An 18,245-nucleotide genomic window follows, 5' to 3' on the forward strand; every position below is an offset into this window, starting at 1 on the left:
TCCAGTGGGAATCTCTAACACTAGAGTTTTGTTAAAAAATCATCTCTAAGTGTTACTTTGAGGGATCAGATCTTTACATAGAACACACTCTATTATAAGTTAGACACATTTATTATAGTGTCTAGAGAGAGAAACTCTAAAATGAGAATGTCTCCTTGAGACTGATTTTAGAGATCCACATTAGAGACCAAACAAATGTAGAGTGTCTCTATGAAAAGAGAACCTTTATTTGACACTTGACAGCTAGATTTTTAGAGTGTCCCATTGAAAATGTTCTAAGTAAAGAAATATCTTTATTATTTCATATTGGTGATTTGGTCCATAGTAAAAGGATTATTTCATATTGCAATCAAGGAGATTGAAAAAGTGTAGTATATTAACTGATGCACATCGTTCAAATTTTATTAAGACCTACCATCATTAACATGACATGATTACAACAATACATAACTGAACAATGATTAATAGATACAAACATATTCCATTAATCTTTTCATCAAGTGATGGTAGAAATTATAGTCCACCTCCAAATATGTGGATCCATCTTCCTCTCTTCTTTTCTTTTTTCTTTCATCTTCTTACATTAAAAATTAACTTTGTCTCAGACTGCCAATTCACACATTTTCTCTAGCATTTCTGAAATGTCAGTTCTCACTTCTAACAAATTCTACAAAATGCACTCTTTGTTACGAAAGAATTATTAATTTAACCACTAACCCCATATACATAATAATGGGACATAATTGTTCCTGCCTATTTTTATTTTTTTTGTTGAAAGTGTTCCTGCCTAGTTGCTAGATGTTTATACATCATCAAAATGTGATAAACAAAATAAATCTCAAGTTAAATCAACAATTAAAATGACCTACAACATAGAATTTAAGTCAACACAATCAACCACTTGGACAACAATGTAACAACAATGTAACGGACATCTTGTTCTTGTCAAATACAAGGAAATGGTTGTGGCAGCTATAACAATCCAAAGCTTGGTAATTAAAATTTTCTCAAACAATTCTTGGATGACAATAGTGTCCCAAATCACCCACTTTGAATTCAATGTTTGAATAAAAATCTACAACATTGGAAGTGTCAGATTTCAAATAATCAGCAGCAATATCAGACAGGGATAACTGTTAATTTTGAATTCTCATCATCCACAACACCATACAATAAATTCACCATCAAAACCCTAATCAAATCAGCTGCTAAAACCTCATTAAACCCCATAAACAAAATCTTGAAATAGGAAACACAAAAGTAAACTCATTGGTGAATTAGGGTAAACACCCAAATTATATTTTGACTTGTACAAACAATACCCAAATTTCAAAAGAAAAAAAAAACTGGGTGTTTCTCAGATAAAATAAATTATTAGCCTCAGACCGTCCTAGTTCATGAGTTTATTCAACATAAATGCAAATACATAGTTTTGCATTTCAGTCAACCAATACATGATCATCACTGGCCATTTCATTATTTTGTAAATCCCAATTTTTATTCTTGTGAGAGAAAGTAAAGATCTAGATAGAGAGAGAAAGATAAGAGGTAGTGTCAGAGTATAGAAATCTCAGCATAGAAATATCAGACAGGGATAACTGATTGATTTCAACTTCTCATCATTCACATATATAAACATATATAGATATATAGATAGAGGGCATCAGCTCTTCCTATTCAATAAAACATCAAAAATACAGCAATTCTTTGATTGAGTAATCAGTTTGAAATAACTCATCATTTGCCTCTCTTTCTTAGATTACCAGAGGATAAAAATCATATATAAAAGAAGGATCAGATCTAAAATTTAGGGTTTTAGTATGATTTAAGAAACCCTAGGTGTTATTTCTAAGGTTTATAAACTAGACGAAGACGAAGCATAATACTACCTGAAGGATTGAAATTTATATCCATCTTTCCTTATGAACAAACAGAAAGGTAGCTAACTGTTCCTAGCTAAGAACAATAACTAGGGTTTTGGTTTGCAATAAAATGATCTCCAAAGCTTTAACTTTATAAGGTTCTGTCCAAGGACGGAATTAGGGTTTTGCATCTGTGTGGTTTCATGGCCTTAATTTCTGTAAGCCCAGAGTTTGAGTAAAAGGCCGTGGGAAGTTATAAAAAGGAAAATTTTATCTACACTCACCCCTTTTACCCATTTACTGTCTCACATTACTTTTTTTTTTTTGTTGAAAAACAGTCTCACATTACTTGGTCAAGTTAATCTGACCCAGTGGAAAAATCACTAGCACTCCGACTCCGACCAGCATCTTTGTCGGGTAAAGCTCGCAGGCCGGTGGTCGACTGGCGAACTTCAGCAGAAGACTTCAACAATAGAAAACCTCCCCCCCCCCCCCCCTCCCTCCACCGAGACATCACCCCTCTCTCAAAACAAGTACTCTCACCTTTGTGTTTGGCCCGAAATTGATGGATCTGGACCTATTTTATTCACACAATTAGTTCAATCCTTCCGATTTTAAAGGACCGAGAAATACATTCCCCTTAGATCTCGTTTGGGTATACATATAGCTTATATTATGAGCTTTTCTATTAGTCCATAAGGGTTTGTTATTCGTTAATATCTTTTTACTAGAAACTTAAAGTCCGGATCTTCGAAGATCTCAGAAGTTTCGGGACAAAAATTTATCAAAATTTTGAAGGTCCAGGAACTTTTAAGTTGTGAAAAATTTTTGAAACATTTTTATCTGGGACATTAAAATTCCTGGATCATTAAGTTCTGGAACATTTTTATTAGAACTTTAAGTTCTAAGACCTATTTTGTTAGAATTTTGGAGGATCAATTTTAAATCTAAGTCTTTCCAACAAATGGTTAAGATTAAAACAAAAGATATTATTCTATATACTTATTTCTTTCTCATTATTGTTACGCAAAATGAAATGTAATAGAAAAAAATGAAATATTCTGAGTTTTTTTGTCCGTAAAACGTGATAATAACTATTAAAATTCGACGATAAAAAAAAAGGTCAAATGTTTGGCATATAACTATATGACTCTGTCATTCCACATTCTTTCAGCAATACTATCTCTCCAATCACCAGCTTGTTGTCTTTGTTGTTCTTGAGTTTGAATCTCTTCATCATAATCTTCATCCGGGATACACTCATCGGTTTCTTCTTCATCTGGAGCAAATTCGTCTGAACTGCATTCTCTTCGAATAAAGTTATGCAATCCTGCACATGATAAAACTAATTGTGCTTGTGATTTAAACGGAAAAGATGGAGCAGTTTTGAAAATTTTGAATCTCGCTTTAAATACACTGAATATTCTTTCTATCGCGGTTCTTAAAGAAGAATGACGATGATTAAATAATTCCTCTTTAGTTTCTGGACGTCAAGTACTCCCAAACTCCCTTAAATGGTATCGAACTCCTCGATATGGTGTCAAAAATTGAGGACGATTAGGATATCCGGCATCTGCCAAATAATATTTACCTACAACAAAAATATTTAAATGAAAAATATATATATTCATATATCATCAAATCAAAATATATTAAAATGAATTTCGGTAAAAATAAAAATTATCTTACCACGCGGCACTTTAAATCCACCACTTCCCTCTAAAGCATCTTTTAGTACTCTTGCATCATTTGCTGATCCTTCCCATCCACTACGACCATATATGAATTGCAAATCAAAGGTGCACGCCGCCAAAACACTTTGTGATATAATTCCTTTTCTATTACGATATGCAACCGAATTTTTTATTGGTACCATGACCAGAATATGTGTACCATCAATCGCTCCAACACAGTCCTATGTTTCAAACATAACATGATTGATAAAGTTAACTTAAGAGTAAAATATAAAATTAAATTAACTTTAATCCAAAAGAAATTTATTTGATTACCAGAAAGTAACGATTGAAGCGATCATCTGTCAGGATCTTCATTGAGGTGGTCGTTGGAGTTTTCACCATTAATTCCGGAGCTAATAAGGTCAACGCTTTCAACACTTTATTGAAGTTTATGCTTGTACAAAATTTAGATCTATCAAGTCTTTCTCGAGTTACTGAATAACTATTATGCTGACCAACCGTTAAAAGAAACATCCCAAGCATCTCTTCCACACTAACATAACGAGTACCCATTAAAAGAAAGGGTTATTTCCCAAATGGCCCCCAACTTTGTGATCAGCTTCCTGCCTGGCCCCCTAAATTAGCAAAAATACCCATATGGCCCCCTTTTTCCGTTATCTTTAACTTTCCGTTAATCTCTCTCCTCCATCTCATTTTCTCTCTCTGCCACATCATTTGACCACGCCACATCATCATCTTCTTCGGCAGGGGTCGCCGGCCGGCCAAATTTCCGGCCGACGACCTTCAATTTTTTTTATTCTCTCTCTTCTCTCTTTCTCTCTAAAAACTAAAAAAAAAATATTTTTTTTAACTCTCTCTACAGATCTAGAGAGAGTATGTTCACAGATCTTCAAAGGGTATATTCGCAGACCCATTGGAGGTCTGCAAACAGACCCTTTGAAGGTATGTTCGCAGACCTCCAATGGGTCTGCGAACAGATCCATTGAAGGTCTATTCGCAGACCTTCGATGGATCTGCTCTCTCTCTAGATCTGTAGAGAGAGAGAGAGTTTTAAAAAAAATTAGTTTTTAAAGAGAAAGAGAATAAAAAAAAAATGAAGATCGCCACTCGGAAATTTGGCCGGCCGGCGACCCCTGCCGAAGAAGATGATGATGTGGCGTGGTCAAATGATGTGGCAGAGAGAGAAAATGAGATGGAGGAGAGAGAGTAACGGAAAGTTAAAGATAACGGAAAAAGGGGTCATATGGGTATTTTTGCTAATCTAGGGGGCCAGGCAGGAAGCTGGTCACAAAGTTGGGGGCCATCTAGGAAATAACCCTAAAAGAAACTTCTCTTTTAAAATTCGACATAACTTGAGGAATGTATCTGGATACATCGTATAAATCTCACGAAACTCATCAGGGGAATCTCTTAATTTTTGTTGGATATAAATGAATCATTTACTAGAGACTGACTTTCTTTGAGCATTAGGTGCATGTAGACAAAAATTGCAAGTAAATGCGATTGCACGAATAATAATGTCATTGTTACTATTTATTTTTTCAACATGTTCCTCACCTTCAACATTATCTTAATCCATTTGATAAATCCTAACAAATAAACAATGAAATAAAATACGTCAAAAACATTATAACATAACCTTTCTAAGATTGCTCAATATAAAAAAAACATATAAAGTAAATAATATCTTTAAACGATATTGTCGTTCCACTAACATAAATAAAGCATAAAATAGAGTATTTGAAGCATAAACAAAACAAACTAAAATAAATCTTAAACCCTTAACTCCAAAGTATCATTTATCAAGCTCCAATAGTATCCAAATTTTTCGCTCATCCAGATTCATCATGGAAAACATCATTTTCTGCTCCGGAGATTTTAGAAGTTTTGCTCCTTCCATTTTCATTGTGTAGTCCAAATCAGGAATCTCATAAAGTGCTTTACACCAATCGTTTGGACTCTTTGTAGTCTGAACAAGTTCTTCAAAACTCAGAGCCATTCTTTCACTAACTTCTTCATAGTGTGTCCTTGCTTGTTTTTGTTGGACAGGTAGTTTGCTCCTACTTGGTTGGTTTGATCTATAAGTATTATCCTCAGTGTTTGGAGGCGCATAACGTTGGTCACAATTAATACTGTTAGGAAAAGGGTCTAAGTCGACATCGAAGTTGTCGACATCAATCCCTTATAACCCCTCGACTGATGCTTCACAAGCATTATCTCCAACAGCTAAAGACCCTCCAAATATTGTGCACCAATCCTCGTATTCTGGATATCTGTCACTACGGTAATCCTTAGCATTAGAGTATTTCTGCAATAAACTACTTGGATCAAATATTTTACTAAGAATTTTATTACAGTTACTTAAATTAAATTTTATGTTTAATTACCTTAAAATATTCTTCCCAAACTTCTTGTGGAGCGGTGATCTTACAGGTGGTTGCATCCCAACCAAATCCAGAGCATGAAGCCATTAACTCCTTAATTTGTTTATACTTACCTCTCCACTTCTTAATTTTACTACTTACATGTTTTGATGTTTTATTACCGTTACACTTTTGATTTAGAGCTGGAATAATTATTTGGTCATAGTACGTCTTTGAAAGTGCACCATCTTTTCCGTATTTACCGTTATTCATGGTTTCAACAATAAGTTGAAGTAACACTTCATTTTCAGTTGGAGTCCATTTCATATACTTTTTTGTTGTTTGTGAACTCATCTAACAAAAATAAATAATAATTTAAATTAAATTATCTTACTCAACGAAATACTAGATAAGAGCATCTCCAATGCAAAACTTAAAAAAAACTCTATTTGGCTTATGTGTTGAGTCTCAATTAAGATTCTCTTTCCTATGTGGCTAACTTAAGTGTCTCTAATTCAAGTCATTCTCCAATACAACACTCTAAAAAACTCTAATAGATACACATGTCATACATACATTTAATAGGAAAAAGTGGTTGAGAAAGAAAAGCTTTCTATTGGTTCAAAAATTAAATTTGATGACTAGGACACTTAAGACTCTCAAAAGAGATCTCAAAAATAGAGTTTCTAGTTGAGACATCTTAAAACTTAATGCTTCCACATCAACTTAAGATCTCAATTGAGTTTTGCATTGGAGAGGTTTTTTCTCAAAAAAAACTCTAAAGTCCTAGGTGGCACTTAAGATTTTAAGATTGAGTCTTGCATTGGAGATGCTCTAATACTACAATTTAAATAATGATTTACATATTTTTTTAACTTATTTTTTCAACCAAATCTCAGGAATGATCTATACTTAAAGTTTCCATGATTAAATTGCATTGAGAATTTCTAAATCTTACTTTTTTTCTTGGGTTCTGATTTATTTAACTATGCTAGTCTAGTAGTTTTGTTTTGGCACAAAAACCTAGCCTAATAGTTTTTTTGTTGAGGAAGCCTAATAGTTACCAACCTGATCAGTTGAATCTCTTTAACAAAAAAAAGATTAATTAATTGACTAAGTATGCAATGATGACCTATAAACCCTAATAGCTATATTAATGCATGAAGAAAGTACATGCAGTGAAGAGACTTACTACATTAAAGATAACCATCATAATTTTCTAGCCTTACAAGCCTAATAACATTAAATTAATGTACTGCTAGTTGTTTTTCTAACCCTACAACCACAGTCTTATAAAAAAATCCATGAAACCATAGTTGGAAGCTGATGACATCATCAGGTACATGATTCATCTTTGCTCAATAGTATCCTTATGATGTTACTAGTCAAATCAATTCCCTATAAACCCTATAACCCTAATCATTCGTCTTTGCCTATAAACCCTAATCATTCTTCTTTGCTTTGCTTTGACAGGTACATAATAACATTGAATATTGCTCTGTTTTTAAATCAACGTACAACTAGTTAAGGTTGCTCAATAGTAAAAGTTTCTAGCAATAAATTCTTACCTTGAGATTAGCAAGGAGAGAAACAAGAAGGAAAAAGTGGTGGAGATACAACTGTAGGAGAAGAAAAAGTAGGGTTTCACATGGTCTATTCGTTATTTATATAAATTATTAGAAAGAAGTTTTTTTATTTTTGTCTATTTTAACCCAATATTTACATGTACACCCAAGTAGAACGAATTTCAAAGATCCACCTAAACTGGTGAAACTTTGGATTTGACAAAATAAGGTCTGAACCAATAACGCTAAACTTCAAAGTTCTTAAAAAAAGACTTGAACCAATAACACCGATCTCCAAAGATCTTAAAAAAAAGGTCTAAATCAATAACACCAAACTTCAAAGATTTAAGATCTCACGAAAGCTCCGAACGAATAACCCCCACTAAATAAATAAATAAAAATTATAAAAAGTGTTTGTATATCATAAAAAGCTAGATGTGAGAGCATCTCTAATGCAAAACTCAATAAAAACTCTATTTGACTTATATGTCAAGTCCCACTTGAGATTCTCTCTCTTATGTGGCCTAATTGAGTATCTTTAATTAAAAGTCTTCTCCAATGCAACACTCTAAAAAAACTGTAATTGATGAGGTGGAATTTATTATTAGATTTATAAAATTAGAATAATCAAAAACTGTCCCGCCAAAATCCGATTCTCCCTCCCTCCCGTGAAAATCACTTTCCCTCCATTCTTTCTTTAACCAATTCTCTCCCTCCATTTTTATTTCCCTCACAAAGGAGCTAGGGTTCTCACTATTCTACACCTTTAGCAATTGATTCTCACCAAAATCTGAAGGAAGAAGCACTCTAGGTATATATGTCATTTAGACTTTATCTTTTTTATATTCCATTATTTTATGGACAAATTTGTTCTTAATCAAATGGGTAGACTCTTTATATATTTACCCAATTATCTTTCACAAGTATTTGGTTGTTTCATTGACGCCCATAAGTTGTTCGATGAAATACCTAATAGGAATTTTGTCTTATTACAATACCATGGTGTTCAAAATTTTAAATTGTTTCATTAAACCATTACAGCACCGTCATTGTTTGAAGCATAGAGAGTCTTATGCTAATGGCAGGCTTCATATGTGTGAAAAGTTATCTGATGAGTCCAATAGAGGAGAAACGAGACACTTCACGACTTTGTAGGTTAATTCAATCGAGAGAAAGTATATATCCCCTGTTGCAACCAATAGACAATAGTAGGAATCTTCAAGAAGGGGTCCGTCCCCAATGTTGCGTTATACTAAGAACTCACCAAGTTCAGCCGACTTGAATGACCAAGCCGGAAGCAAAACCTAGAATCAGAGAACCATATGAGTTGCCTTTTAGTGTTATGAAGTTCTCTTCTTATGTAAAATACGCAAAATTCACGAGTAATGGTTTAGTTATCTGAACTATATGTGATAATAAATGACACTTTATTTTCGAATTTTGTTTGCATGTACTATGGAATTCAAAAGATTACGTCTCATTGAGTGTCAACAACTTCACAAGCAAAGTGAGAGTGTCATGGTTAGTGATTCTCTCCGTACGGAGAGTCGGATTGACTATACAAATGAGCAGCTACAATCACAATTTGCCTATTTCAAACAACTTTTCAATTCAAACCAACTAAACATGTCACACCATCAATTTCAACTTGCTTTTGGTTTTAGTCAAGTGACTTCATATCCTCATTTGAATGACCAACTATTTAGTAATGGAGGCTCTTTTCAAACTCTTTTGAATGCTCCTAATCCCCCGTCTTCTTCTGCTTCCAAAAAGCCCAAAAGGACAAATACATTGTCGAAATGTCGTTGGATCGTACATGAGGACACTATGCTTGTAAAGTCTTATTTATATGTCACCACTGATGCTGTTGTAGGAAAAGATCAAACTAGTAATTTGTTACGGGAACGTATTTTCAAGACTTGGAAGGATAGAATGGGAACGTACGATAAGACTATAAATGCCAAAGGTTTACAATGTCGTTGGGGAACCATACATGCATTCGTCAACAAATTCAACGGGATATACGAATTGCTTGAGAGAGCTCCCCAAAGTGGAACGACAATGCCAGATATGGTAAGAGTTTTTTTCACTTCAGACTGTCTTTTGATTTTATAGTACAACTGTTAATGAATATAAAATATTTTGTTTTGTAGATTAAAAATGCTTTGGATATATATGCAGAAATGGGGGATAAGTTGTCATTCAAATTTACTCATTGCTGGGAGATAATGAAAGATAGCCCTAAATGGTGTTTAAAACAACTCTCGAGGACCGATAATGCGAAGAAAACAAAGACGGCTATTGATAACCTAGTTATTTCACCTCAATTAACACCAGATACAAATCCCTTCACTGAAGATAATCATATCAACTCGGATATGCCTGTTACTGAAATCAATGATGTGGAAGAAATTACTCGACCTCTTGGCCGAAAAGCAGTAAAGAGAAAAAACGAAGATAGTTGAACAAAGTGAAGTGATTAATGCATTGACCAACCTGCAATCTACTATAGAAAAACAGTTTTTGATTAATCAACAAAATTGGGAGTCTAATGAAATGCTACTTAAAAAAGATATGGAACTTAAAGAAAGATATCAACAGTCGAAGGAGGAAGACCAAAGGTTGAAGAAGCAAGATCAAAAGCTAAAGGAGCAAGCTTTAAGACTAAAGGAGCAAGCAAAAAAATGGAAAGAGATCACAGAAAAGAGAAAAGAGCAAGAACGTATTATGAGTACTGATCTTAGCAGCCTCCAACCTACATTGCAAGTTTGTTATAAGAAAATGCAAACTCAAATACAAAAGGAATCGGAAGAGGAAGGCCTATTCGGAGATGAGCCCATACAACAGACTAGATGTTGATTTAAAACTTTATGTAGTTAAGTATTTCACTACTGTGTAGTTTAAAACTTTTAGTAACCTAAATGTTTGTTTCAATGAGTTCGACTAAATATCTTTACTTTTGATGTTAAGAATTTTTTCATCGCATCTTAGTTGTTTCGGTTCAAAATCTATATCACATTTTCTAGTGATGCATTTTTGTTATGTCAATTTTGGTATGCCAATTGTAACAGATGATGATAATGATCCAGGCCAAGAAGATGTTATGCCAAGAAAATGGCAGGCCTCATATGTTTGTTTCTATGAGTTCGACTAAATATTTTTATTTTCGATGTTAAGAATTTTGTCATGACAACTCAATGGTTTCTGTTCAAAATCTATATTACAATTTTTAGTGATGCATTGTTTGTTATGTCAATTTTGTTATGCCAATTGTAACAGATGATGATCATAATCCAAGCCAAGAAGATGATATGCCAAGAAAATGGCAGGCTTCATATGTGGAGAAGGAAGAGTGTTTGAGAGGCTTTTCAACTCGAATGCTACTCCAAAAATTGCAAGGTAAGTCAAATAAATACAATTAAACTATTACTGCTACTTGATACACATTATTAGGTGTCATGGTGTCATTCCACTATTACTACTACTTAAATACACAAAAGGAACAATGTAGGGTATATGAGTCGGAGAAATTAAGTTTTCCTGATGTCATTCCACTATTACTACTACTTGATACACATTATTACATATTCCTCTGACTACCTACCAAGATTAGACAGGTGTTAGGTGGTTATTTTTCTAATTAAACTATGTGCAGTTGACTTAATGCTAAGGAACACGATGAACATGAGATCGTCGTCGAGCCTGATTTTGGAGTAACTGAATACTCACTGTAACTCGGCAACATCAGTGACTCGAACTCAAAAAGAGGACAACCAACATCTAGTTTCCTCTTTTTATGTACTTAATTCATCGATGCCCATTTAGTTTTTCTTTGAGACAGTTCAAAAGAGAATCATAATTGAATAGCACCCTAAGTAAAAAATAGATGGATACAAATTAAAAGTAATTTGAGTCAAATGAACAAAAAGTGCAACATTGCTCCTGCAGTCCTGCTCATCTAACATAGAAAATGAACAAATCACATAGAAAATTTTAATTTGTAACTTGAGTTAAATTTCTCGATCAACTAAGTTAACAATGAAATCAAATCAAAAGTAAACCAGATACAAAATTAAGCGAATTTTTTGACTATATTGCTCCATCTCCATACATTTCTCACAAGTGATCAATGAGATCGTTTTTTAATTCTTTGTGAACAGCTTTGTCTCGAATTTGATTCATTCGACTAATGATATTTGATGCAAGAAAGACATAATCACGCTCCACCTCAACATGGTTAACATTTTCATTTGTAGGTTGCTCCCACCGTTCAGGATCCATTCTTTGATTATGTTCACTCTCAATGATCATATTGTGCAATATGATGCAAGTTTTCATAATCTTCCCAAGATCTTCAACCTTCCATATACGTGATGGGCCCTTAATAATATGTCACCTGCTTTGCAACACTCCAAATGTCCATTCTACATCTTTTCTTACAGCTTCTTGTTGTTTAGCAAATAGTTTCTCTTTCATGCTAGATGGTTGAGAAATTGTTTGAATGAGAGTAGCATATTCTGGATAAATCCCGTTAGTTAAGAAGTATCCCATATTGTAATTATGTCCTTGTAATTCGAAATTATATGTCGGAGCTATTCCCTTGTACTAGATCATCAAATAATGGAGACCTATCAAGAACATTAATGTCATTATGCGTACCCGTCATACCAAAGAATGCATGCCAAATCTATAATTTTTGTGATGCAAGAACCTCCAAAATCAGAGTAGGAACCCTTTTAAAACCATTTGTTGGTGTACCATGCCATGTTGTAGGGCAATTTTTTCAATGTCAATGCATGCAATCAAGACTACCAAGCATACCCGGAAATCTTCGTTTTTCTCCTTGTTCTAATAACATTTTGATGTCATCCTTATTAGGCTTTCAAAAATATTATTTTTTGAAAATCTCAATCACAGAATTGCAAAATTCTGTAAGGCTTTCCATTACAGTGCTTTCACCTATTTGAATTGTTCATCGAGAATACCAGTTGAACACCCATATGCTAGCAATCGAACTGGCGCAATTATTTTTTGTAACGGACTCAATCCTGCCTTTCCGATTGCATCAAATTTTTGAGTAAAATACTCATTTTTCTCGCTGATTGTACGTAGAATTCGATTAAAAAGGTTAATATCCATTCAGAAACGACGACGGAAAAGCTCAGGCGTATACTTCGAATCCTCACCTTGGAAGTAGTCATTAGTAATTATATCATGGAGACGCTTTCTATCACAGTGAATGTAACGTCTTTCATAAAGTGATCCACCGTGCGGGCGTTTAGTTTTCATCAACGCAACGACCACAATAGGTTGAATACAAATTCTAATTGTCTCTATCAAACTCTATGTCATTTCATTAGATTTTGATATTTCACTTGATATCTCATCTAATGACCCATGTGTGGAAGAAAAAGAATCATCACTACTGCTGCTCGAACTATCCCACGTCGATGTTGAACTGGATGTCGACATTAGATACACTGCAAATTATACAAAACAAAAAATGAGATAAGTAACTTATTTTCTCATATCAAGAAAACACAAAGAGCACAACTTCGAAGATGAATACACAAGGAACCTGCAACTTAGAAATATGACTAGTGATTGTCTCCTATGGTCTTTTTGAACTGTCAATGCTTTTCTAATTAAGCTACGTGCAATGGAGAAGAGACTCCAACTTGACAAGTATGTAGTTTCCACATCCAAATAATATTATCTTCCAACGAGTTGGTAAAACTATTCTACGAGTTACTATCTAGACCTGTCACTAAAAAACTACACATTCATAATTGATATCTTCTCTGATTTGTCTAAATGGGCTTCTAAATCGCTACTTAGTGTCGTCATCCTTTAACTTGGTACATTCATTCGTAAATGTTGTGGGTTGAGAAAATTACTCTTAACCCACACAGTTAAGGTTGTTTGTAGCATACATATTCGACAAATTTAATAAGTGAAAATTATAATGTATTCTATCTCTATGTACAAATGAAGGATGTATAATAACGTATGTGTAGGGTTTTGTGTATCCTATACACTAACTAGTGTTGTAAGCGGAATCTCAAACATCTCATGTTTAACACTAGATTGCCTAGGATCGACATGCATAAACTAATCAATGAACTAGAGAGGGATAAATACCTTAACGCTTTTTTCCCTCGAACCATTTCAATCGCATGCAAAGATCGAGAGCTCCAACTGTAGCTCCTCTACTTGAGACACCGAGTGAATAGACTTGATCTCCCTTCCTTTCAGACTGCTAGGACTTACTAGAAGGTTGAGAAGAACTCTTCTTCTTGACTAGATTGATAGAATGGGAACTTTTTCTCTATATTCCTCTCTCTCCAACAGCTGTATATTCAGAGAGAGAGAGAGAGCTGTATATTTTTCCTTAGAGAAAAATCCACACCTTTTCTGTTCTCAACTGACCCAATATATAGACAAACCCTAATTAGAATCTCATTCAGATTAGGTTTTCTATTTTCTGGGTAACAAAAAAGATAATTACCAAAATACCCTTTTTGGGGTATTTTGATAATCCCCTTAAGTGTGGCCGGCCAGGGCAGCCCACCATGGGCCTTATATGGCCGGCCCACTTACTCTGGTCGGCCATCTTATGGCCGGCCCAAAGAGCCTTCCTTCTATCATGTCCCGAATCTCCATTCGGACCCTTTCGGCCTTTCCGGTTGAATCCCATCCAACTTTAGCCAGTTCCCGTCTAGTCAAATCTCTCCGATCAAGTTACCACTCTTATGTGTAACCCGTTGTAGGATTCGGTCTATGTTAGCTGCGAATCAACTCCTTGATCCGACGATCGTAGTTGGCTTCTAGCAAAGCATTACGACCCCTAATTGGACCGGACTGGATGATCTTTACGTGTGGTCATCGTTATCCTAACTGACAAATTGATCGCATTGCCACCTTGGTCGAAGGACACTCCTTCGGAAGGACATCTCCTTCAGACCGAACGGATAAATCCTTCAGTCTCCCACTTGTACTTAGAACAAGTGCAATGCTCGATTCCCATGTCGCTTAGTATCTCATCTGATACGTCACACCGTTCAGACTTTCTTGATCCGGAGAACAACTGTCAATTCAAATGATTAACTTTTAATCCATTTGAGTGTGGCCACACATTTTCCAGTTGCTTCTCCTCAAGTGGCCCGGAGATACTTATTCCTAACTTAATAGGAGGACATCATCCAGTCTTGTACTCCCACTTAACTTCATGTCTATCATGTCTCCCCCAGTATGCTGCCTTTATAACCTCCTTTTACGGCGCGGCGTTTGACAGTACCAAAGTTCAACATTCCTTACATAAGATGAGTGGAGCACTCATGTTTGCGGAATCTCTCCAATCTTGCCTATGAGAGTTTGTGACGCCTTTTTCAACTCCTTGAAAAAACTCTCATCTTTGGGTTAATCCAATGTAGATTCCCCAATCTACATCCATGTAATTGACTTAAATACCATATTCCTATAGCCCATGGAACTGCGCTATCAGTCAATTCCCTTGCTAGTCTTCTTAAGTCATTGTTGTCCATGCAATGACCTGGACTAGGGACTCTATAATGAATCTATTCCACGTCCACTTAGTAGGGTTCCATTTACCAGATCACGTATCTGATAAACCTACCTGGAATTCCTCATTATTTTGGACCGTCAATTAAATACTAAACCATGATTTAACGAAGAAATAATTAACTTATTTCTGATAATAAGAGTTTGTAAATCTTGAGCCTTCCCGTGTAACTCCTTACACCCCCAAGTTTACTAGTCTAAGCTTTTCAGGAAAGCTTAATGCCTATGACCTTAGTATTACCACCATACTTAGTCAAGGTGACAGTTTAGTTAATAGATCAAATCTATATGGATTTTGCTTGTTATCATCCGATGATAATCTTCAGTATCGCCATACCGAATTAAAACTTCCCAAGTTTTAACTACTTTCTTTTATTTGTAAAGTTTGCAACAGACTCTGCCTGGAACCCTTCCAACTTACTGTTCTTCCAAGTCAAGATTGTCATCTTATTCTGGAAGTTTGCAACATATGACTTTTCAACCTTTTATTTTCATACCGAGATCACACAAGTTCTTCTCAAGTACATTGTGTGATCCAGATCAGCTTATCTGGATTTGATTGGTGACGACCATAAATACTCCAAGTATTTTGTGACGTCGAGGCGAATGCTAATCATGTCCCACATGACCGATCTTATGCCTTTTGCATAACCATCTTTCTCATGCGTGCTTGCTCATCAGAATCCTTTAGATTCTAAATCTTGCTAAGCTGTGTGCCATGAGACTTGGGTAGAAATACTCCGTTTGAGTGTTTCACATTGGACTTTTCAAGACCTTTTCTTGAACAAGTCTTATCACCTTCTCGATCTATCTCCATAGATCTTTGGTGCCCAAAAGCATTTCACCTTTATGTGGTCCTTTTATTGAGTCAGTTCTAAGCTGTTTTCAACATCAGAATGTTGTTCTCAATCTCTAGTATGTCGTCTACATACCGGACCAAAGAAAACTGGGTCACTCCCACTAACCTTCTTGAACTTCTTAAATTCAAGGTTTCTCTTCATTCCCAAAGAAAACAACTCTTGTATTCTCTGCTGAATCGAAGATTTCAACTCCTAGATCTTTAGTCATGCTCTGGGAAACACCAATGTTTCCCTCCTTGTCTGTTTTTCACTTTGAAAAACCTATTTGATCTTAACAGGAACCCTTCCTTTAAGAAAAATAGACCAAGTTCCAAACTTGATTTCAGACATGGATACCATTTTGATCATATGGCTCCAAGCCATGTTTCGGAGTGATTCCGTCACAGCTTCTGTGTAGCTAGCTCATTTTCTTCTTCAGCCGGATCTCCATCCTCTGAGACAGATTTATGAGCTTTCAAGGTCTATAAGGGGTGTGAGCAACTTTGAGACACTCTCAACTCCTTGAGGGTTCTCCTGCGAATCACATTCGCCCTGCGCGGGAGGATCTCCGAGATCTACCATCTCCTCCTCTCTTTCCTTTTCTATCGGCTCAGAATAGTTAGGAATCGCGACTTCTGACATCGGTACAACGGTGTCAGTTTGTTGCTCAGATCGAATTTCTTCGATATCTAATATTTCTCCCACTTGTCTTCTTGAAATAACTCTTATTTCAAGGAAGACACCACCACGAGCAACAACCACCTTGTTCTCTGATTGCTTGTGGAAGAATCCCCAATATTTATTTATCCCATAAATAAATATTCTTTCTTGATATGCAAACTTGGTTCTCAGAAACCATTTACGTTTTATATCTATAGACCTTCAGAAAAGACCACTTTTGGAACCCTTCCAAACCCATACTCTTATGGCGTCTTTTCAGCTTTTGACGGAATATGGTTAGCTAGGAAGAACGACCGTGTTTGAGAATATATCCTAGAAAGTGTTCGGAAGATTGGCCTTAACCCATCACATATCGACCCATGTCTCACATGTTCGATTACTCCCACTAGACTCATCATCCATATGATGTGTTTGTGGAGCAAGGTGAGAAACTATTTCTCAACTTCTTTTGATGGTCATCAAATTTCTGATTCAAATATTCATCATCTCGATCCAATCGAATGACTTATATTTTCGTCAAGTGGATTCAAGTTAACTCTAGTTAGTATATTAATAGTTTTACGTACATCTGTATGTACAAAGACTATTAATTTACTAGCCATTTCTCCCTTTCTAAAAGGTGACTTTGTCAAATAGCCATATTGAACAAAATTCACATGTGTCGTATGATTCAAAATCATTAGACTTAGAAATCCATACCATTGGATCTTCTTCATGTGTTTTATGTCAATTTGACCAATGACAAAACATGAGTTGACCTCTCCGAATCCTTTGATTATAGTCTATCGTATCATTGTTAATGTTCTTGGTTCTCTAAGAACCTTTCGTTAATTTAGTACTATTTTAAAACATCTGATGTTTCTAGAAGAACATAATAACTCTTATTAAGTTCTACCTAGATTAGTGTCTAAAAGAAGACTTTGATCCCTTTCAGCATCCTTAGCAACTCTTGCTTCTGCTCCCTCTTGGATCCTCACTTCTTTTAGTCAAGTATGTTATTTCCACGAAGGAAATCTACAAAACTTGCTAGATTAACTTAGTCAACAAAGATACAAGAATCGGAATTCATAATTCCTTTTCTTTTCTCTTCCAGGTACTCAGGGTAGTTTCCTTGAATGGCCTAGCCAAACTTTTACAACGACCCTTTAACCTTTTGAATCATAAGAACTCTTCTTATTCTTTCGGTAACTGAATCTTAAGAACTAGCTTCTTAGATTCAATCTTCCTCAATGTTCTTATCAAGACGACTTTCTTAGAGGCACCATCCTCTCCATTCACGACTTCTAGTGGAACTCTTCCTTTAGTTGTCGAATGGTTGTGCACGCATCCATATCATTAATCCCTACGTTAGAGAAGAATTTTATGGATGTTCACAAAAGACTTTGGATAATCATATCCTCAGTCGTCCGGAGAAACAATGAACATTAGGAATGATATATTCTCGGACGTTTTCTTTGTTTCGAATTCGAGAACGCTTCTCGGATTCCTTTCCAATCATGAAAGTAATTTTCGTTTAATTCCTTCTAAAGGAATGAACGAAGGTTGGAAAACTATTTTCTAACAGTCATATATTCTCTACTTTTAAAAGAAAATAAAACAAAATCCTAAAACTTATTATCATTGCAAAAACACTTTTTGCCATATCATTCAGTGAAAA

At 35.1% G+C, this 18,245-nt stretch overlaps 2 protein-coding genes, 1 long non-coding RNA gene, 3 other non-coding genes and 1 pseudogene across 6 annotated transcripts; 1 reads left to right on the plus strand and 6 right to left on the minus strand.

Annotated features, from left to right (window-relative positions):
* Nucleotides 1-358: 358 nt before the first annotated feature.
* On the minus strand, nucleotides 359-1,989 carry LOC147538568 (uncharacterized). The gene is made up of 2 exons (XR_015226289.1): nucleotides 1,890-1,989; nucleotides 359-1,835 (listed from the first exon to the last, which is right to left on the minus strand). It is a non-coding gene; the product is annotated as an uncharacterized LOC147538568 (long non-coding RNA).
* On the minus strand, nucleotides 1,086-1,165 carry LOC147538569 (small nucleolar RNA R38). Its single transcript, XR_015226832.1, has one exon. It is a non-coding gene; the product is annotated as a small nucleolar RNA R38 (small nucleolar RNA).
* LOC147538570 (small nucleolar RNA snoR20a) lies at nucleotides 1,378-1,469 on the minus strand. Its single transcript, XR_015226787.1, has one exon. It is a non-coding gene; the product is annotated as a small nucleolar RNA snoR20a (small nucleolar RNA).
* On the minus strand, nucleotides 1,548-1,631 carry LOC147538571 (small nucleolar RNA R38). Its single transcript, XR_015226833.1, has one exon. It is a non-coding gene; the product is annotated as a small nucleolar RNA R38 (small nucleolar RNA).
* A 3,365-nt stretch (nucleotides 1,990-5,354) lies between the features above and the next one.
* On the minus strand, nucleotides 5,355-6,030 carry LOC147538572 (uncharacterized). The gene is made up of 3 exons (XM_086642974.1): nucleotides 5,947-6,030; nucleotides 5,749-5,867; nucleotides 5,355-5,637 (listed from the first exon to the last, which is right to left on the minus strand). Exons 1-3 carry the CDS (start codon nucleotides 6,028-6,030, stop codon nucleotides 5,355-5,357), a joined length of 486 nt encoding a protein of 161 aa, XP_086499100.1.
* Nucleotides 6,031-8,150: 2,120 nt separating this feature from the next.
* On the plus strand, nucleotides 8,151-10,186 carry LOC147538573 (uncharacterized). The gene is made up of 3 exons (XM_086638705.1): nucleotides 8,151-8,298; nucleotides 9,361-9,560; nucleotides 9,641-10,186. Exons 2-3 carry the CDS (start codon nucleotides 9,420-9,422, stop codon nucleotides 9,950-9,952), a joined length of 453 nt encoding a protein of 150 aa, XP_086494831.1. The 5' UTR covers nucleotides 8,151-8,298; nucleotides 9,361-9,419; the 3' UTR covers nucleotides 9,953-10,186.
* Nucleotides 10,187-11,603: 1,417 nt separating this feature from the next.
* On the minus strand, nucleotides 11,604-12,626 carry LOC147538574 (uncharacterized; annotated as a pseudogene).
* Between the last annotated feature and the right edge of the window lie 5,619 nt (nucleotides 12,627-18,245).

This window comes from Eschscholzia californica, unplaced genomic scaffold (assembly GCF_041429995.1).
Source record: "Eschscholzia californica isolate CP2 unplaced genomic scaffold, dmEscCali1.0.p SCAF_5, whole genome shotgun sequence".
NCBI lineage: Eukaryota > Viridiplantae > Streptophyta > Magnoliopsida > Ranunculales > Papaveraceae > Eschscholzia > Eschscholzia californica.